Raw genomic sequence first — 22,873 nt, 5'->3', positions numbered from 1 at the left:
GCTGATAGTGCCTGCACACGCTGTACATGGTGCGGAAACAACTGGTTCTCCCGTAGCACTCTCCATACATGACGTGGTCAACGTTACCTTGTACAGCAGCAACTTCTCTGACGCTGACATTAGGGTTATCGTCAACTGCACGAAGAATTGCCTCGTCCATTGCAGGTGTCCTCGTCGTTCTAGGTCTTCCCCAGTCGCGAGTCATAGGCTGGAATCTTCCGCGCTCCCTAAGTCGCCGATGAATTGCTTCGAACGTCTTCCTGTCGGGACACCTTCGTTCTAGAAATCTGCCTCGATACAAACGTACCGCGCCACGGCTATTGCCCCGTGCTAATCCATACATCAAATGGGCATCTGCCAACTCCGCATTTGTAAACATTGCACTGACTGCAAAACCACGTTGGTGATGAACACTAACCTGTTGATGCTACGTAATGATGTGGTTGATGCTAGTACTGTAGAGCAATGAGTCGCATGTCAACACAAGCACCGAAGTCAACATTACCTTCCTTCAATTGGGCCAACTGGCGGTGAATCGAGGAAGTACAGTACATACTGACGAAACTAAAATGAGCTCTAAAATGGAAATTAAGCGTTTCCGGAGACATGTCCATATAACGTCTTTTCTTTATTTGTGTGTGAGGAATGTTTCCTGAAAGTTTGGCCGTACCTTTTTGTAACACCCTGTTTATTCTATCTACATAAATTCCCTGAAAAATCAATGTCTATAAGTAAACCTAACAATAACCATGCATGAAGAAACACGTTCGTCAAACGTTAAACCGGTTGGCATACAATCTCTTCGTCACTGGGTGTGCTAAGATAGGAAGCGGTATTTAGATGGTAGGGTTAGCCGTTACGTCAAGTTTTAGCAATGTGTCAGTTGATATGAAGTATTATTTCTATGTTAGTTATTCAAATAAGAATCTAATTCCTATTTATATTTCTCTGTTTCATACGCATGATATACTCTTGAAGTCGAAGTCAAAATTACTGCGTAAATTACGCACAGAGGAAATTATATATTTATTTACAGCCACTGTACGAATGGAAATAGGGAAGCCACCAGCAATGGGGCTACGAAAACAAAAGTGTACTTTCGTTTGATAATTGTTCACCATGTAATTTATATATCTCTTATATTGTTAATATTTGCGGTAATCTTCCACAGTTACTTCATAAGTGCTGTTTATGTTGCAGATAGGAGTAACAATTACTTGGCATAAAATATTGCCGAAAATCGTGAGAGTTGTCGCGAATGTAAACTATCCTAAGCGACAGAATATCCTCCATCCTATGTAGTCTCTGTCCATTGGGGCTATAAACGCCGAAAAGATGTTTATAACGGTCAATGGCGATAGTAAATCATCTCTTGATCGAAAATCAGTGTTACAGAATGATATTAACATCTTTGCTCAAGTATACATCAGAAATGGGGATAGGTATTGCGGTGCGTTTTGGAGCATAATGTTGACACACACCTAAAGGTTTAGTGGCCTTATAACAGAGTCCAACATGAGAGCCATCTGTGGCACGGATGATACACTGTGTGATCACAAGTATCCGGACACCTGGCCGAAAATGACTTACAAGTTCGCGGCGCCCTCCATCGGTAATGCTGGAATTCAGTATGGTGTTGGTCCACCCTTAGCCTTGATGAGAGCTTCCGCTCTAGCAGGCAAACATTCCAATCAGGTGCTGAAAGCTTTCTTGGGGAATGGGAGCCCATTCTTTACTGAGTGTTACACTAAGGAGAGGCCTGGCACGAAGTAGGCGCTCCAAAACATCCAAAAGATGTTCTATAGGGTTCAAGTCAGGACTCTGTGCAGGTCAGTCCATTACAGGGATGTTATTGTTGTGCAACCACCCCACGACAGGCCGTGCATTATAAAGAGGTGCTCGATCGTGTTGAAAGATGCAATCGCCATCCTGGAATTGCTCTTCAACAGTGGGAAGCAAGTAGATACTTAAAACACCAATGCAGGCCCGTGCTGTGATAGTGCCACGCAAAACAACAATGGGGGCAAGACCCCTCCTTGAAAAACACGATCACACCATAGCACCACCGCCTCCGAAGTTTAGTGTTTGCACTACACACGCTGGCAGATGTCGTTCACCGGACATTCGCCGTACCCACACGCTGCCATCGGATCGCCACATTGTGTACCGTGATTCGACACTCCACACGTTTTTCCACTGCTCGCTCGTCCAATGTCTACGCTCGTTACACCAAGCGAGGTATTTACCGGTGTGATGTGTGGCTTATGAGCAGCCGCTCGACCATGAAATCCATGTTTCCTTACCTCACGCCTAACTGTCATGGTACCTGCAGGGGATGCTGATGCAGTTTCGAACTCCTGTGTGATGGTCTGGATAGATGTCTGCCTATTACACATTACGACCCTCTTCAACTGTCGGCGGACTCTGTCAGCCAACAGACGAGGTCGTCCTGTACACTTTCGTGCTGTACGTGTCTCTTCACGTTTACATTTCACTATCACAACGGAAACAGTGGATCTTGGGACGTTTAGTAGTGTGGAAATCTCGCGTACAGACGTATGACACAAATGACACGCAAACACCTGACAACGTCCGAAGTTCGTGAGTTCCGCGGAGAGCCAGATTTTGCTCTGTCACTATATCTAATGACTGCTGAGTTGGTTGGTATGAAGTACTTGGCAGTAGGTGGCAGCACAATGCACCTAATACGAAAAACGTATGTTTTTGGGAGTGTCCGGACACTTTCGATAACATTGTGTATCTAACCGATGCAAGTTTGCAGCTCCAGGAGGTGATGCTCTGCGATCTGGTAGACAGCATCCGTCACAAAACCATAAAGAAAAAAATCTAATGGCGTTGTGACTGAAGACCTCGGGAGCCAGGAGACGAGCCCTCCTCTGCCAAACCAGGGACATGGAAATGTGTCGTAAAGCCTTCCTAACGATCGAGGCCCAGCGAGAAGGGATACCATCCAGCTGCAGCACGGAATCAAGTTGCAGTTCTTTGACCTGTGAAAATTTAAACAGTTCGAACATGTTTAGTCGCGGTTACTGATGCCCCTGCAAAGAAAAACGGTCCCATCACACGACTGTGAAGCAGATCACACCACAGATTTACCTTTGGACTGTCACGCACTATTTTCACACAAAGTGTGATTTCAGAGTCCCATAACTTGAAATTGTGTCAGCTGACCATCGCAGACGCATGAAAGCAGGCTTCTTCCGAGAACATAACCTTTCTGAAATAATGTGGGTCATCATCGATGCGACTCTGACTCCCAGTTTCGAACCCTTCGCTCTTTGGCCTGCCATTATGTTGACGCGCAAACAGCAGCTGCAACTTGTAGGCATGAAGATTCAGTCTCTTGTGCAGCGCACCGTGGCTGGTGGTAGTTACAACTGTCGAGATGATTGACGGACTGGTGTGGATGGGCTCCGGATAAATGCCTGTTGCTCCCGCGACACATATGCTTGACTCGTCCTCGGCACGCCCAAAACTCATTCTGAGCATAACACTTCCGGCTTCCTTGAGCCTTGCGTGCCACTGTCTGATGGCCGGAAGCGATGCTACCGTGCTTCTATAACGTGTCCGGAAGTTCTGCTGAGCATGCGGGTTAGACTTAGTCTGTCAATTATTCCGCACACTCTACCATCTGACGGGGAGTGACCATTTTGGTCAATATCTATGCTGAAAAAATAAAAAACTAACAAAATTTTTGGTGCGTGTGAACATCGTGCCCCAAACCGCACCTTCAGGCCTCTACTTCTCCTTCCCTTGGCCAAATTCAGAGACGAAATCTTCAGCGTCGACATGATTTGCACCGGCTACTGCTGTCATGTTACATCGTCGCGGCAATGCGGCTTCGCCTTCGGCCATGACAGCGGGTAACACGATAAATATATTAAAAAAGTAAGTATACTGTAGATTCCTTACCAATACAGATACGAGGTCCAGACCCGAACGGAAAGTAAGTGAATGGCTTGATGAGATGCTTGTTCTCTGGACTGAACCTCTCCGGGTCGAAACGCTCAGGCTCCGGAAAGTACTTGGGGTCGCGGTGGATGGCGTGCACGGGCACCCAGACGACGTCGCCAGGGTGCAACCAGACGCCAGGAGCACCGTCTGCGGCTGGGAGCTGGTAGGAGCGCACGCACACGCGGTCCAGGGCTGTGCCGGGCACGTACATCCGCAGTGTTTCTGTGGACGTAAGATCAACTCTGTTAATTACATGACACAGAACTGAAAGTACGAAGGAAGCAAAGGTAAATTTCTTGGTAAATCAACGTAACGCAAAGAGATGGAAGGAATTTTTGGGTTAGACGTCTTGTCGATTTCATTGCTAATACACCGTCGGAAAGAAATAATTAGTACACCTGGAAAGACGATGACGATTTTCATCTGGTGACTCCCTATGCACCTAGAGGATAGGAGATATACTGATAATGGTTTAAATCTCGTACGCCAACAGATGCCGCAGTGGAATAGCTACCAGACCGCCATGTGTGACTATCCTTTAATAGGGAGTGCTCACAGTCAGAACCTCAGTGTTGGGGAAAATGTTTGAAGCAAGCCAGCCGTGACAGACGCACTCACCCTCCCTAGAGCCAAATGAACGAGTTTGAAAGGAGTAAAATAGAGACCTTCCGAGTGGCGAGATGGTCATTTCGGAAAATTGCCACACGAATTGTACTTGCTACGTCAGTTGTGCAACGATGTTGGTATCAGCAGTAACGTGAACATTGTCACACCCGTAGACGAGGTTCTAGATGCCCACGCAGTACAGACGCGCACCAGAATCGTATTATTGTAAGGGCAGCAGTGACAGATCGTACGGCCACCACAGCATAGTGAAGAGGAGTTGTGATCCGAGACGTGCCAACACAAGCTGTTGTGAACCGGTTATTAGCAGTGCAGCTACGGCCACGCACGTCTCTAGCCCGTCTCGCAGCAGTATCACAGCATCGACGGACACTGCTCGACTAGTGCCGTCAGCGGATCCCTTGGAAGGGCGCGACACGATCTTCAGCGATGGTAGGAGAATCCGCCTGCTCTTGAATGACGGTCGTTTGGCGAACGGTGTAGAACTGGTGAGCACTCTCTCGTGCAGCGCACTCTTCCAAGACATGCTGGTTTCTTCCCAGGCATTAAGGTCACGGTTGCGATAAGCTATAACTCTCGTTGACCTTGGGTGTTTCTGGAGCGGACGCTAACCTGCTCCCGGGATGTGCGGAATGTTGTTAGACTCGCTTTTTTGCTTTTCTTGTGACAGGAAGGTGATGAGTTGTTGCAAAAGTGTTCTGCCCGTCCACACACTGCCCGTGAAACTCGAAGTGCTCTGCAGGACGTGCAGCGACTTCCTTGGCCAGGACGGTCTCCGGACTTTTCTCTGCTCGAGCACGTGTGGGACATGAAGGGACGAGAAATGACTGGTACCACTCGGCAACCTGAAGCTCTTACAGAACTGCGTGAGCAGGCTGAGCAGGGGTGCCATAACGTGTTCCAGGGAAGCATTCGACTGGATGCCAGTCAGCTCCTGCATTGTCGCCTGTCAACCTGGGTCGATGCCCGGTACCGCAGAACTGCTTGTGCCATTCATCTGTAAACGTAATCATTTCATGTACTCCATACACACTGCTGCAACAATAAATTGTGAGAAAATGGAAAGCTCCAAAGGGTGTATAATTTTCTTCTAGCAGTGCAGAAGGACAGCAGCAACTTAGGCTGAGGTCAGGATAGGAGAAGACCCAAGTTGTGTAAGAATCGTCACCGAAAGGTGTTTCAGTGCTTCACGGAAAACACGGGTGCCTAAATGAGGACGGCGTCACTCTCACTAAAGTGGGATCGTGTCACTTAACATTATCGACACATATTTGTAACTGAAATGAATTTCCTAAATTGATCTGGTTTTCTCGATAAAGCTTTCTATATTGCTTACTATAGTTCTTTGTTCTCAAATACGTCTATGAAGCCCCGCTTACGAATAGCTTTTATTGCAATTGCTACTAAATTTTGTTTTATAAATTCTAAGTTTTCTTCTGATGATGACAGTAGCGGACCTTGGTTGTACATAGCTATGTATGTATGTTAGGCGAGCTGGATGACATTATTCACAATAGTTACTAGCCTACAATACATTCACGAAATACCCAATCTCTTGTGGTGTATGAGGAAATTTATCCACAGCGAGTAATCTTCTTTTGTTTTAAACCTTAGACAGAGCCCGTACTTGTTATACGGTTTTTTTGTTGTTATATTTGACTGAATGATGTTTGAAGGCATATTAAACGTACCTTGAAATGGACAAAGCGGGGTGGCGCACTGACTGAGACGCTGGACTTGTATTCGAGAGGAGAAGGGTTGAAATCCTTTCCCAGCCAGCCCCATGTAGCTGCCGCAAACATCGCCTATACGGTTTCGGGCGAAAGCTGGAGTTTAGATTTAAACTTTGTTTGCTCTGTTGCTCTGTGATTGCTCATGATACTTAAAATTAGGTGTTTAGTTCTGTTATATTTTTAAAAAAATGTTCAAGATTTTTTGTGTAGTCACTCATTTTTTGTGTAGTTAAAATGTAGAAAACTTTGACTAGGTGACTTCATTCAAAATTTAATTTGAAGTGTAGATTCACAAAACTGGTTTGTGATTACCGCATAGATAAACAGAAGATTGCGTAAGCTAATTACTAGACTTTCGTGTATCTTTGCTTGTTCTCTTAAGGTGTTCACGGAAGTTCCCAAATTGGTGTCCAGAATTATTTGTGGTCCGTTGGAGCCATTGGTGAACGTGAGAACTAAACTGACTCTAAACACTGCCCAACGGTACCGACCGGCCGCCATGTCATCTTCGTACCACGGGCGTCCCTGGATGTGGACGGGCACGTGGCCAGCACACCGCTCACACAGCCGTAGGCCAGTTTACGAGACCTCACAAGGGCCGAGTGCGGCCCGGGCGCCGACACCGCTCGGCAGAGCGGAAGGTCTCACGTCCCGGGCCTAGCCCAGCCCAGCCCGACAGCGCCTCACTTTGGTGATCTGCCGGCTGCCGGGGTCACCACTGCGGCGAGGCGAAGCGCAAGAAAGAACTGTACGGTCAAAGTGACTACCAACCAGACTGCGCTCGAAATCGGAAGACTTGCACCCATACAAGAATTACACTACTTTTTTCATCGCTTTAGTGTGCGTAAGTGGATAAGCTGAGTGAAACAAGTGCAACAAACTTTAGATGGCAGAAGAATCTCAACGTAGCTGTAGAAGCACTTAAATGAAATTTGCTGCATAAACAGCTCTGAGTATACGGAAGGCGGCAACAGTAACTGACTGGATAAGACGTATGCGGGGAAACCGGGAAAATAACAGTTTGAACGAATTAATAGTATTCAGTAAAGACCTGTTTTTTAGCTGCTGTTCAAGAGGAGGAGGAGGCGTGCAGCGGTGAGGAAGAAACTGAATCTGTCTACATATACCTAGGTCTTTTGCAAGTGAAGAGATTCAGTATGCACTGAAGAACACAAAGAACAGTAAAAGTCCTGACCTGGATAGAATAACATCTGGAATAATAAACATGGGTCATACTGCAGCATCTGACCACATTAAAGTACTATACAAGACACACAAGACAAAAATAATGCTCTTTCAGAAACTCCTCAAGCTGTTTTTAGGAAGGGCTTTTCGCTAATAGATCATTTGCAGATAGTGATACTTATAACAGAGAAATTTAACTAACTTCTCCGTCGGTGCTCGTCAGATCACGAAAATAACATTAAAAATGAAACGCTTTCCTGATTTCAAAATAACAGACACATCAACAATGTAGCATAACAGTATGTTTACACATTTTATTGATATTATAAAGGAATTCACTTGTCTGTACCATAAAAATGTACTTGAAGCCTCAACAGATGTACGTATACTTCATACACTGCGGTAACAAAGTCGTGGGATACGGCCTAATGTCGTGTCGGTCCACCTGTTGTCCGGCTTAGTGGAATAACTCGACGTGGCATAGACTCAACAAGCCGTTGGAACTACCGTTCCACGGGTCTGTGCCGCTTTTGAAGCCTACCATCAGCTGTTACAAACTCAAATTGGGACTCATATGACCAGCCCACACTTTTCCAGACGTCTAATGTCCAACCGATGTCGACAGGCGATGTCGTGCTCCAAGCAAAGGCACTCTCGTCGCTCGTCTGCTGCCACAGCACATTAACGACAAATTTTCCGCGCTGCCCTAGCGGATACGTTCATCCTACGCCCCACACTGATTTGTGCAGCTGTTTCACGCAGTGCTACTTGTCTGTTAGCACTGACAACTCCGCGCAAACCCCGCTGCTCTCGGTCGTTAGGTGAAGGCCGTCGGCCACTGTGTTGTCTGTGGTGAGAAGTGACGTCTCAAATTTGGTTTTCTGGGCACACTATGGATCTCGGAATATTGTATTCCCTTTACGACTTCCGAAATAGAATATATAATGCGGCCAGCTCCAACTAACATTCCGCGTTCAAGGTATGTTAATCACCCGTCATGCGGCCAGAATCACGTCGGAGATCTTTTCACATCAATCATCTGAGCACAAATGATACTCCCGCCAACCCAGTGCCGTTTTATAACTTGTCTACGCGATACTAACGCCATCTGCATATGTGGATGTTGCTATGCCGTCACTTACGTCTTTCCAGTGAATTGGTGTAACAAGTATATGTATTGCAGCGCCACAGCGCAGTTCGAATAGAACCAACTAGGCAAGAGAATTAACACTGAGAGAGGAGTCAAACGCAGCGTATGACTTCACTGAAGTTATTCATAACACTTTTGGAGCAGGTTAGTGCCACGCTTTAGAGGGCGTACTGAAGCTTGTGATTTTATATAAGACACGAACTGCATTTTTGTTGAAAGAAAAAGACTATTGTGACATATGGCACACAAACCTCGGGCTTAACACACAAACAGCAACAAATCAGAGTGACACACAATGGAACGCTAAAAAGGTAGATTCAGGACGTAAATTCATGCAAAATATAAAATCGGTATGAAAGATTCCTTGACCTGAACCAAACAGATAAAATGAAATGGAGAGGTCAATCAATCAGGATGACAAATGCAACAAATAACAACAGTATGGATTCCTATAGAAGGATAAGGGAGGAGGAGAGGAAAGAGAGGAAGATGGCCAGATGGGCTGAACACCTATGGGGACCCAATTTACCACACAGGAGAGACCAATGGTGGGGATTCGGAGAGGCTTTTTTGCAACAGTGGGCCGCTAATGATTACGAAGAGAAGTAATAACAATTAGATAGTATCGACGGATGTGAAATTCTTTGTTTTCTGGAAAGTGTTAAGCAGAGTACTTCTGGCAAAAGCTTGCATTTATCCAAGAACATGAGAGCACGCACCAGCGAGCACCATGTCGAGGTACTGGCAGCCCAGGACCTGCTCGTAGCTGGGCTGCCCTGCGCTCTTCTGCATCAGCTCGTCCACCTCCCTCTGCAGCCGCTTCTGCACGTCCTCGTGCGTGGCCAGCAGGTAGCTGCAGAACGTCAACAGAGTGGCTACTGACTCGAAGCCGGCGAAGAAGAAGAGTATCACCTGTGCGGCCACGTCCTCATCGCTGAGACCTGCGTCAGGGAAGAATGTTTTTTTATACCATTCAGAAATAAAGGCCAGCCCCTCAAAGCGTCGCTGCTCTCCGAGCCTCCGTAGCAATCTTATAAATACATTCAAAATTACGCACTCTGGCAAAAACACATTAAATATGGGACGAAGTGGTACTCAGTTCAATAGCAAACCATTGATGCTCCACAAACCTTTAACGCGGCAAATGCCTGAATTGGTCCCAAATTCATATTCATACAGGTTGTTGTTGTTGTTGTGGTCTACAGTCCTGAGTCTCGTTTGATGCAGCTCTCCATGCTACTCTACCCTGTGCAAGCTTCTTCATCTCCCAGAACCCACTGCAACCCACATCCTTCTGAATCTGCTTAGTGTAGTCATCTCTTGGTCTCCCTCTGCGATTTTTACCCTCTACGCTGCCCTCCAATGCTAAATTGGTGATCCCTTGATGCCTCAGAACATGTCCTACCTACCGATCCCTTCTTCTGGTTAAGTTGTGCCACAAACTTCTCTTCTCCCCAATCCTATTCAATACTTCCTCATTAATTATGTGATCTACCCATCTAATCTTCAGCATTCTTCTGTAGCACCACATTTCGAAAGCTTCTATTCTCTTCTTGTCCAAACTATTTATCGTCCATGTTTCACTTCCATACATGGCTACACTCCATACAAATACTTTAAGAAATGACCTCCTGACACTTAAAACTATACTCGATGTTAACAAATTTCTCTTCTTCCGAAACACTTTCCCTGACATTGCCAGTCTACGTTTTATATCCTCTCTACTTCGACCATCATCAGTTATTTTGCTCCCTAAATAGCAAAACTCCTTTACTACTTTAAGTGTCTCATTTCCTAATCTAATTCCCTCTGCATCGCCAGACTTAATTCGACTACATTCCATTATCCTCGTTTTGCTTTTGTTGATGTTCATCTTATATCTTCCTTTCAAGACATTACCCATTCCGTTCAACTACTCTTCCAGGTCCTTTGCTGTCTCTGACAGAATTACAATGACATCGGCGAACCTCAAAGTTTTTATCTCTTATCCATGGATTTTAATACCTACTCCAAATTTTTCTTTTGTTTCCTTTACGGCTTGCTCAATATACAGATTGAATATCATCGTGGAGAGGCTACAACCCTGTCTCACTCCCTTCCCAGCCACTGCTTCCCTTTCATGTCCCTCGACTCTTATAACTGCCATCTGGTTTCTATACAAATTCCAAATAGCCTTTCGCTCCCTGTATTTTACCCCTGCCACCTTCAGAATTTGAAAGAGACTATTCCAGTAACGTTGTCAAAAGCTTTCTCTAAGTCTACAAATGCTAGAAACGTAGGTTTGCCCTTCCTTAATCTAGCTTCTAAGATAAGTCGTTAGGTCAGTATTGCCTCACGTGTTCCAACATTTCTACGGAATCCAAACTGATCTTCCCCCAGGTCGGCTCCTACTAGCTTTTCCATTCGTCTGTAAAGAATTCGCTTAGTATTTTGCAGCTGTGGCTTATAAAACTGATAGTTCGGTAATTTTCACATCTGTCAACACCTGCTTTCTTTGGGATTGGAATTATTATATTCTTCTTGAAGTCTGAGGGTATTTCGCCTGTCTCATACATCTTGCTCACCAGATGGTAGAGTTTCGTCAGGACTGGCTCTCCCAAGGCCGTCAGTAGTTCCAATGGAATGTTGTCTACTCCGGGGGCCTTGTTTCGACGCATGTCTTACAGTGTTCTGTCAAACTCTACACGCAGTATCGTATCTCCCATTTCGTCTTCATCAACATCCTCTTCCATTTCCATAATATTTTCCTCAAGTACATCGCCCTTATATAGACCCTCTATATACTCCTTCCACCTTTCTGCTTTCCCTTCTTTGCTTAGAACTGGGTTTCCACCCGAGCTCTTCATGTTCATACAAGTGGTTCTCTTATCTCCAAAGGTCTCTTTAATTTTCCTGTAGGCAGTATCTATCTTACCCCTAGTGAGATAAGCCTCTACATCCTCACATTTGTCCTCTAGCCATCCCTGCTTAGCCATTTTGCACTTCCTGTCGATCTCATTTTTGAGACGTTTGTGTTCCTTTCTGCCAGCTTCATGTACTGCATTTTTATATTTTCTCCTTTCATCAATTAAATTCAATATTTCTTCTGTTACCCAAGGATTTCTACTAGTCCTCGTCTTTTTACCTACTTGATCCTCTGCTGCCTTCAACACTTCATCCCTCAAAGCTACCCTTTCTTCTTCAACTGTATTTCTTTCCCCCATTCATGTCAATTGTTCCCTTATGCTCTCCCTGAAACTCTGGACAACCACTGGTTCCTTCAGTTTATCCAGGCCCCATCTCCTTAAATTCCCACCTTTTTGTAGTTTCTTCAGTTTTAATCTACAGTTCATAACAAATAGATTGTGGTCAGAGTTCTCATCTGCCCCTGGAAATGTCTTACAATTTTAAACCTGGTTCCTAAATCTCTGTCATACCATTATATAATCTATCTGATACCTTTAGTATCTCCAGGCTTCTTCCATGTATAGAATCTTCTTTTATGATTCTTGAACCAGGTTTTAGCTATGATTAGGTTGTGCTCTGTGCAAAATTCTACCAGGCGGCTTCTTCTTTCGTTTCTTACCCCCAATCCATATTCACCCACTACGTTTCCTTCTCTCCCTTTTCCTACTACCGAATTCCAGTCACCCATGACTACTAAATTTTCATCGCCCTTCACTATCTGAATAGTTTATTTTATTTGATCATACATTTCTTCAATTTCTTCGTAATCTGCAGAGCTAGTTGGCATATAAACTTGTACTCCCGTAGTAGGTGTGGGCTTCGTATCTATCTTTGGCACAAAATGCGTTCACTATGCTGTTTGTAATAGCTTACGCGCATTCCTATTTTCTTATTCATTATTAAACCTACTCCTGCATTACCCCTATTTGATTTTGTGTTTATAACCCTGTAGTCACCTGACCAGAAGTCTTCTTCCTCCTGGCACCGAACTTCACTAATTCCCACTACATCTAACTTTAACCTATCCATTTCCCGTTTTAAATTTTCTAACCTACCTGCCCGATTGAGGGATCTGACATTCAACGCTCCGATCCGCAGAACGCCAGTTTTCTTTCTCCTGATAACGACATCCTCTTGAGTAGTCCCCCCTGGAGATCCGAATGGGGGACTGTTTTACCTCCGGAATATTTTACCCAAGAGGACGCCATCATCATTTAATCATACAGTAAAGCTGCATGCCCTCGGTTAAAATTACGGCCGTAGTTTCCCCTTGCTTTCAACCGTTCGCAGTACCAGCACAGCAAGGCTGTTTTGGTTATTGTTACAAGGCCAGATCAGTCAATCATCCAGACTGTTGCCCCTGCAACTACTGAAAAGGCTGCTGCCCCTCTTCAGGAACTACACGTTTGTCTAACCTGTCAACAGATACCCCTCCGTTGTGGTTGCACCTACGGTACGGCTATCTGTATCGGTGAGGCACGCAAGCCTCCCCACCAACGGCAAGGTCCATGGTTCATTGAGGGGGATTCTTACAGGTACCGACGGTAAATGCAAAATTGTGAACTTCGGTCGCCGATGGCTGAAAGTGTGTTGCAGCTGAGAAATTTCCCCGGCCAGCTGCCAATGACGGTAGGAAGGGATCCGAGACACCAGGATGTAAAGCCTCAGCGACCTTCATTCCGCCTAATCAGCTGGGCAGTAGTTGTGCCTCGGAGACAGGCGCGTGAACAGTGTAATGCGCATATGTCAGCGCTTGAGAGAGCACTTGAAACTGGCCTCATCAGCGGATCGATCGACAGACTAAAAGCCGAAATACTAAATGTCTTTTACCAGAGCTGTTCACAGAGGAAGACTGCACTGTACTTCCTTATCTAGATTCTCGCACAGATGACAAAATGGTAGATACCGAAAGAGATGACAGAGGGATAGAAAAACAATTAAAATCGCTAGAAAGAGGAAAGAGCGCTGGACCTGATGGGATACCAGTTGGATTTTACACAGAGTACGCGAAGGAACTTGCCCCCCTTCTTGTAGCGGTGTACCGTAGGTCTCTAGAAGAGCGTAGAATTCCAAAGGATTGGAAAACGGCACAGGTCATACCCGTTTTCAAGGAGGTACGTCGAACAGATGTGCAGCGCTATAGACCTGTATCTCTAACGTCCATAAGTTGTAGAATTTTGGAACACGTATTATGTTCGAGTATAATAACTTTTCTGGAGGCTAGAAATCTACTTTATAGGAATCAGCATGCTTTTGGAAAAAGACAATCGTGTGAAACCCAGCTCGTGCTATTCGTCCACGAGACTCAGACGGCCACAGACACAGGTAGATGCCGTGTTTCTTAACTTTCGCAAGGCGTTCGATACAGTTCCCCACAGCCGTTTAATGAACAAAGTAAGAGCATACGGACTATCAGACCAATTGTGTGATTGGATTGAAGAGTTCCTAAATGGCAGAACGCAGCATGTCATTCTCAATGGAGAGAAGTCTTCCGAAGTAAGAGTGATATCAAGTGTGCCGCAGGGAAGTGACGTAGGACCGTAGGTATTCACAATATGCATAAATGACCTTGTGGATTACATCGGAAGTTGACTGAGGCTTTTTACGGATGATGCTGTGGTATATCGAGAGGTTGTAACATTGGAAAATTGTACTGAAATGAAGGAGGATCTGCAACGAATTGACGCATGGTGCAGGGAATGATAAATTGAATCTCAATGTAGACAAGTGTAATGTGCTGCGAATACATAGAAAGAAAGATCGCTTATCATTTAGCTACAATATAGCAGGTGAGCAACTGGAAGCAGTTAATTCCATAAATTATCTGGGAGTACGCATTAGGAGTGATTTAAAATGGAATGATCATATAAACTTGATCGTCGGTAAAGCAGATGCCAGATTGAGATTCATTGGAAGAATCCTAAGGAAATGCAATCCGAAAACAAAGGAAGAAGGTTACAGTACGCTTGTTCGCCCACTGCTTGAATACTGCTCAGCAGTGTGGGATCCGTACACATAGGGTTGATAGAAGAGATAGAGAAGATCCAACTGAGAGCAGCGCCCTTCGTTACAGGATCATTTAGTAATCGCGAAAGCGTTATGGAGATGATAGATAAACTCCAGTGGAAGACTTTGCACGAGAGACGCTCAGTAGCTCGGTACGGGCTTTTGTTGAAGTTTTGAGAACATACCTTCACGGAGGAGTCAAACAGTATATTGCTCCCTCTTACGTATATCTCGCGAACAGACCATGAGGATAAAATCAGAGAGATTAGAGCCCACACAGAGGCATACCGACTATCTTTCTTTCCACGAACAATACGAGACTGGAATAGAAGGGAGAACTGACAGAAGTACTCAAAGTACCCTCCGCCAGACACCGTCGGGTGGCTTGCGGAGTATGGATGTAGATGTAGATGTAGATTTCAGTAAGAGCGATTCCGCTGGCTGGATACTGGCAGGAATGGGTGCACCGTTGCCGAACACGACGTCAAGAAGGAAGCGGTCGGCCTAGAGAGACGACAGGACGAGAGGACAGAGCAACGTCGAAGAAGCACTCAGAGCCCCGGACTCGTCACTATCCTAGATCCGACGTGCGACTGGTGCTTGGGTGACCGCGAGGACCTCCAGTGGGCGGCTCACAGGAGGGGGCTGACGCCACGGCGCCCCTTGCGCCGGCACCGTTGACCTCTGTACACCGGTGAGCCCCCTTTCCAGCGGTGTCACGCATCCGGCCTGTAGTTTCATTGACTGCCGGAGAATCGTCTTCAGTGCTGAGTCCCGGTCCGAACTGAGCCCCCAATGACCAGAGATGACGTGCCTGGACCAGCTCCGGGCATCAGCGGGAGACGGAGGTGACTGTCGCCCTGCAAATGTTCCGACAGCAGGGGGTGGTGGTCTGGGACCACACTTCTTTTCACTCCAGGACTGCTCTCGTCGTCAGTCGCGGCGCACTTGCGGCACTGCGATACGTCGACGGTACTGTACGCTCCGTTTTGTTGCCCCTCATGTCAAGCCATCGTGCATTTGCTTTTCAGGAAGACAACACCCATTCGCACACCGCGAGAGTTTCTGCTGTTTGTCTTCGTGCCCTGCTTTGGGCAGCAAGATTGGCGGATCTCTTCCCAATTCGGGATGCTTGGATCGTTACCGGCAGCGCCCTCCCGCCAGCTTACGATTTTGACGATCTAACTTGCTTATTGGACAGAATTTGACACGCTATCTCTCAGGAGGACATCCAACATCAGTCAAAGAATTCAAAGCCTAATAACTGCTTGGATAAGGGCCACAGGTGGAGCAACGCGTTCTTAACTTGATGAATTTTAAAGCTCTTTCTCCTACATAAATCATCTAATTTTTCCGAAATAGTTCTTATTTCTTTATCTGTACATGTGCATCATATCTACCGATTTGCGTCATTCGGATAAGTCCTTCGTGATGAGCCTTTTTTTGCCTTCCAAGTTATATAAAAAAATCTTAGATTCACCGCTTTTCAAAGATGAGCGACATTTATTGCTATACACAACCTTCATTATTTCTCTACTATGATATAAAAATTTTCGCACAATTGCTGAAAACTGTAAGCTGTACACGTTTGTATCTGCCGTATGGCACTGGAGATTACATAAGTAACTGGCTTACAACTAAAACCTCTCCAAAGTGGAAGATATCTGGATGTAATGAGGTATTTGTGAGATCCTAGACAGATTACGCTCTTCTAACAGTATTTTATCCAAGATCGCGATTGGTAAACGTGAGGTCATTTTCTTTTTCGAGAACGATCCTCGCTGAGATGCTCATAATTATAGGTGTATATCACTGATGTGTTGTTGTGAAATATACTGTGTGCTCGCGCACTGTAACCTTTCTAAAGATCGAAGGCCTCATCTACAAAAATCAACATGGGTTCCATACAGAGAGATATTGCGAAACACAGCTCTTTCTGCACTTCCCTGAAATTCAGAGAGCTGCATACAAACGCCTTCAGATTCATGCTGTCTCCCTTGACTTCCGGATAGCATTCGACACTGTTCAGCACTATCGATTAGTGAACAAAACACGAGCACATGCGTAATCGAAGAAGATTTTTGACCTAGCAAGTAGAACTCAAAACAGATGAAAATATTTACAAATTTGGTAATCTGATTCCATTCGACCTACTACTGACTATTCGATCGACTGGTAAAACATTAAGAATTGACAAAAAATGCATTAGCAAATTGTACATAACAAATAACGTGAGAAAAGTGTATGCGAACTTTTGTGGTAAATTCTCGCGATCGAACAAAAAGAAGCTCGTGAAAATGTTTGAACTGTCACTTTGAGTAGGTGAAATGTGCTCACAGTTGCCCAAACGAACAGCCATAGTATACACGAGGGAATGGCGACAGTGAAAATTTGTTCCGTATCGGGATTCGAACTCGGATTCCCCACTTTACGCGAGCGCTCGTATTATGCGCTTTGGACCCAATCTTCCACAGTTCCTCGATCTTGCTTCACTACCTGTACTCAAAACGTTATGTAATTTCCGTGCAGGGCAGTACATTTTAAATCGAAAGTAGCTGCCTGGTGTCGGCGGATAAATGCAATACTATAGTGCCTGTGTTGTTAAGGAGAACGATGCCACGTTACTTCTTACATGAATGCGTCCGAAGGAGCACAGCATCGTTCTTCTTAACAACACAGGCACTGCTATTCGTACTTTGAATACCACTGAAAATGACTCTAATTTATTGGAAAGATTAATAAGATGTGACGAATGTTGGTGTATCACTTGTGATGCAGTAACTAAGCGCCATTTCATGTACTGGGATCGTCCAGCTTCACCGAGAACAAAAAAACTCGAATTACCAAACCAAGATTCAATCATGGAATTGTGTATCATCACTTGGTTCCTGAAGGTCACAGTATTAATCAATATAACTATCTTGAGATTCCTTCTCAACTCCATGAGCAAATAAGAAAAAAAAGACCCAAACTGTTGAAGAACAACTCACATGTTCTGCATCAAGATGCGCACTGGCTCTAACAGGTCTCTAGTGGGGTAAAGCATTCCGGTGTTAACGGACCCACCTTATTCGCCTGACCAAGCAACACGTGGCTTTTATACAGGAGTAGTAGTAGCTTTACCTATCCGTACATCTATTTTTACAAGGCAATAGGACATGTCAAAGTATTAACGAGTTTAGACGAATTTAGAATTAGCTAATGCGTATACACATACATTTACAGATTTCTAGTTAGACGCAATCATTAGATTTACTCATAGTATACAATACTTTTTTACAAATAACTTATTAAATAATGTAATGCCACACTGTTCACTCATATCTCACTATCAGTCACTGCACGCACTATACACAGCTCGTTTCATAACACTTCACTCACTACACACACACACACACACACACACACACACACACACACACTGCTGATCTCTGGCCCATTTACGCTACCGCAACTTTCCATTTGCTATCCTGAAGAACTGAGTCAGCATTCGTCTATAATGAGTGAGATGTTGAGCTCAGAAAGAGGAAGAGGTGTTAGTATTTGCTTTGCATAGCTTGGGGGTAAGTTTTTCTAGAAAAGGTAAAGAAACTTAGTCTGAAGATTTTATATGGAATATTGGATGTTGTATAATCATTATTATTTATCTCTATAACATGTTTTTTCACCAAACCCCTGCCCTGTTTTATCTAAGTAATGCTTCAATGTATAAAATGTATTGCATAATAGATACTTTTTAGCTGCCTTTTTAAATAAGTGTATTTTTGCAATTTCTTTAATCTCTTTTGGTAATTTATTGTACAGTATTATTTATTGGTAGAAATGCTGTTTTGAGTGTCATGTTTATTTTTTAATGCTAAACGTAAGTTGAGTCTAGCTCTTGTTCCATGGTCATGGACAGAGCTGTTTGTGCAGTAATTATCGATGATATTTTTGATGCGTACAGCTGGCTGGTAAATGTATTCAGACGGAGCAGCAGTTAAAGTCTCCAGTGTTCTGGACAGACCCTTACAACGCACTCGACTACTATTCTCATGGCTCTTTTCTGGAGTTTGAAAACTGTGTCCACATTTTACGCATTAGTTCCCCAAAAAAGAATGCCGTAGCTAAGAACTGATTGTACATATGAATAGTGTGTAAATAAAAGACACTGCATGTTACACACTGATGATGGGGTTCTAAGGGCACAACATGCTGATCACATTCTGTTTGCATGTACCTTTGTGTGTTCACACCACTTCAACTGAGAATCGATATTCGTTCCTAGAAATTTTGCATTTCTTACACCGTCTATGGAGGTGCCATTTACATTTAATTTAACGTTGTCATTTTCCATCTTCAAACTGAAATTCATAGTATTAGTTTTCTTCATGTTCAATGTCACTTTATTGCTTATCGACCAATCGTCAACTTCCTTGAGAGCTTCATTTCCTCTCTCTGTAGGGATTTCTCTTGTTTCCTCAGTGACTATAATACTGCTGTCATCAGCGAAGAGAATATTATCACCATGAGTAACACAACTGGGAAAGTCATTGATGTATATCAGGAATAGTTTTGGTCCTAATATGCTATCTCGCGGAACCCCTATATTAATGAATGTTGCTTATGATAAGTGTTTTACTAAATGTTTAGATCTATTTGAAGTATGTGTTATCTCCAATATTTGTAGCCTATCTGCTACGTATGATCGAAACCAGTCATTAGTTACCCCTCTTATTTCTAATGCTTCTATTCATTTAATAGAATCTTGTGGTCGACTGTTTCAGAGACCTCAGAAAGATCCAAAAATATGTCTCTGACACACTCATCTTTGTTGGTTCAAATGGCTCTGAGCACTATGGGACTCAACTGCTGTGGTCATTAGTCCCCTAGAACTTAGAACTACTTAAACCTAACTAACCTAAAGACATCACACACATCCATGCCCGAGGCAGGATTCGAACCTGCGACCGTAGCAGTCGCGCGGTTCCGGACTGCGCGCCTAGAACCGCGAGACCACCGCGGCCGGCTCACTCATCTTTGTCTAGAGCATCAAGTACAGCTTTTGTGAATTCTACTACGGCTAACTCCGTATTTTTGCCACTTCGGAAACCAAACTCTGATTTGGTTAAAAGATTTAATTTATTTAGGTTATCCATTAATCTGTCTTTCTAGGCTTAACAATACTACACAGCAGATAAAGTATAAAAATATCACAGACATATTATACAAAATTAACGAACGAAAATGAAAAAACTTGTCAGTGGAGAGACTCGATTCCACATCAGTACAAAACTATAATATAAAGCTAATGCTATGCCCCTACCATCTTTCTTTCTTTTCTTTTTCTTTTTATTTATTTATTTATTTTTTAACGGCTTTATTCGTACAACGGTGGCGTTCTATGGGTAAAGAAAGTAACTAAACATAAAAAAAATTAAGATATAAACATAATGCAAAGACTGCACTTCGTGTGGAATCAGGGTTGGTGTAACAACAGAAGGGAAGCCGGCAGTCAGCATGCCGACTCGCTACCATATCCAGAGCGGCTACAGACACCTTCGGGTGCGCACAGAGAAGGCTGGTTCGTCGTGCACCAGTGCCGTTACAGGCAGAACATCATGCGCGCTCTGTTAGCTCTGTAGTCTTTCTCATACGACGTTAGAGGAACTATCCACCTAAAAAGTTTTATTTTTACTTTACCTACAACTTTACATGTCTGTTTCGTGGTGAAATGCCCATCGTCTCGCTAATGGTCATACTTATTATGATTATTGGGTTTAAGTATGACGCTTCGCTGAATTCGAAAACGTTTGCAATGAAAAATATGGGTCGCTATGATATGGCATTTGGTGCATATTGCACCGTATTGGTAAATAATGGCACACGATGAGGAGAGTATTTTTCCATATGGTTAAGATACGGAACTTCCCTATCTACATCTATATAGCCGAAGCTATAGTTTTTATTTTATTTTATTTTCAATCTAGTGCTGTAGTTTTTTTAAAAGGTCATTGACAGCTGGTGAAAACAGAATTTGCTGCTATGAAAATAAACGGACAAGATCTTCTTGCATGCTACAGCAAATGGCACAATGAGTTTTTCCGTAAGGTATTGACCTCTCTGATTGCCAATTGTTTATTTAACAAGACACTCCATTTCAAGATTATGCCACAGAAGCTATTACAAGGCACGACTGTCCATATGATTCTGTATTATGGCAAAAGAAGCAAAATTAAACCTTCCAATAAGAGAGAGGTAGCCGTTACTCGTAACTGATGATTCTTTTCAAATGAGAAAAGCTTAACAATGATGACAAAGACAACTTGTCAGTCCTGTTGCAATTCTGGCAATAGAAACTTACGAAAACGGATTTCTCCTCGTCCTTCATGTGAGAAATAGGGAAACAATTCGCAGCAAATAGAGTACCCCATCTTTTTTTTAAGTTCCTATCCCCATTCAGATTGAAGTGGTGATGTTCTTCACCTTAATAGTCTTTTGATGTGTTAGAGGTGGATTACATAAATTTGTAATCTATTTTAACCTTAAGGAATAGTCTCAACCGATTATTAAAGTAATGATTATCATATTTTTGTAACCTAGTTATCCACAGTTACAGAGGCACCAGATTTGTCATTTCTAATTGAACAATGCTGCATTTTTACTTGAGAGAAGAGCTGACCAAATAAAACTCTTTCGTCGCTCTGAAGCTGTGATCACATTGACGACTTGCAAAACCTAGTCAGTTATTCGTCAAGGTCAATCTCTCTCATGTAGTAAAAAAAATTCACTCCCTCACTCCGCACAGAGACAGGAATGGATAGATGGTACCCTGTTTGCTGTGCTTTTTCATATGTGAAATATAACTGAAGTGCAGAAAGAAAATCCTTTGGTAGGTTTCATTCCCAGCTGTTCGTTCTTAAATATAAACTGCGTTGCAAGATTTCCCTGAAACTGTAACAGAATTGGTGATTTGTTTTCATCTGAGTTCTTCAACTTTTTTATTCAGATACGTATCATCAGTGCCGAGTTTTAAGTAATGCATACATTTATCTTACAGCTACGTTAAATTTTGCTTTTTTGCCGAAAGGCAACATAAACTGCACAAACTAACCTTGTTATTGCGAAATTTTGCTAACCAAGTAATAGGCAACCAAGGAGTTCAATACCTTACGGAAAACTTCATTGCGTCTATTTGCTTCAACATAGGAGAAGAAATTGCGTTTATTTTCATAATAGCAAATTAACTTTTCACTGCCTATCAATGACTTTTTAAAAATTATCGTACTGAATTGAAAAAAAACTAAATAAAATCTGTTGCTTCGGCTATACCGGCGTATATAAGAATGTTCCGTAAGTTAACTATGACACAAAATACTCTTCTCGTTGTGTGCTATCAGTCACCAAAATCTAGTTTCGATATGTCGAACGGTTTCGAAGATGTAAGGGATGCTATCAACATTCCACCCACGCAAGCGTTCTGCGGAAGTGAACGTGCTACATAAATTGCGTTTTCTCGAGACTGGACACAAATACAGACCTTCTGCGACGTCTAAAGAAAAATTAAATGTCTTAGCTACATTTCAGTTGCAGCAACATATGGTGTAATATGCACCAAACGCAAAATCGTAGCTCCCTGTATTTTTCATTGCAAGCCTTCTGAATTTTGCGCAATGTCGTACTTAGGTGTGAATATCACTTTCATTATGACCATTATCCAATTTTGACATATAAAGCTATATTGTACAGTGAAAATCAATTTTTAACGATTATTTTCTGAAAAGCAATTGCGAAAGATTGCAGACCGTGCGCCTCGATTCTCTCATCAGAGGGTCGTCAGCCGTGACGCCAAAAGCAGGTAAGGAAGGTCTCGCTCATTGCGGCTCGCCGCCAGCCGGCTGCCACGGACTGCTGCCTCGGCAGGTAACAGGGCGGGTACTTTGGGCGCTGGATCATGCAGCCTCGCACTGGGCCCCCCTGAGCAGGGAACCCGCCTTCCTTCTGCGGGCACCCTTAGGCACGACACCAGCCGCTACCATCGGGCAATACGGCCGTAGACTCCTCCAACCCACCTTCGAGGTCGGGTACGTCTTCACAATGAAGGTGTCCAGATGGTTCTGTCACTTGTTCCGGTCCGTTTCCAAAAATGAACGTGCATGTAAAGTTAACTTCCCGTACCTGGCACATGTCAACTGTGTGGAGGACCCAAGAAGACACTATGCGGATAATTAGCAGAGTATCGGAGGTAGCGCAGGTGGTGTTAGAGACGAGTGAA

The 22,873-nt window shown here is 43.8% G+C and overlaps 1 protein-coding gene across 1 annotated transcript in view; it reads right to left on the bottom strand.

The window, feature by feature from the left end:
* LOC126335583 (cytochrome P450 9e2-like) overlaps positions 1-22,873 on the bottom strand; it is a 67,842-nt gene that overhangs the window by 6,267 nt on the left and 38,702 nt on the right. Inside the window, exons 6-7 of the mRNA XM_049999015.1 lie at positions 9,387-9,608; positions 3,934-4,197 (exon numbers count right to left, since the gene is read on the bottom strand). Coding sequence (XP_049854972.1) covers positions 3,934-4,197; positions 9,387-9,608 — 486 coding nt within the window. The remainder of the gene's footprint in view (positions 1-3,933; positions 4,198-9,386; positions 9,609-22,873) is intronic.

The sequence above is a fragment of the Schistocerca gregaria genome, chromosome 2, assembly GCF_023897955.1.
Source record: "Schistocerca gregaria isolate iqSchGreg1 chromosome 2, iqSchGreg1.2, whole genome shotgun sequence".
NCBI lineage: Eukaryota > Metazoa > Arthropoda > Insecta > Orthoptera > Acrididae > Schistocerca > Schistocerca gregaria.
Note: the sequence above shows the minus strand (reverse complement) of the source record. Positions and strands in the feature narration are given on the sequence as shown.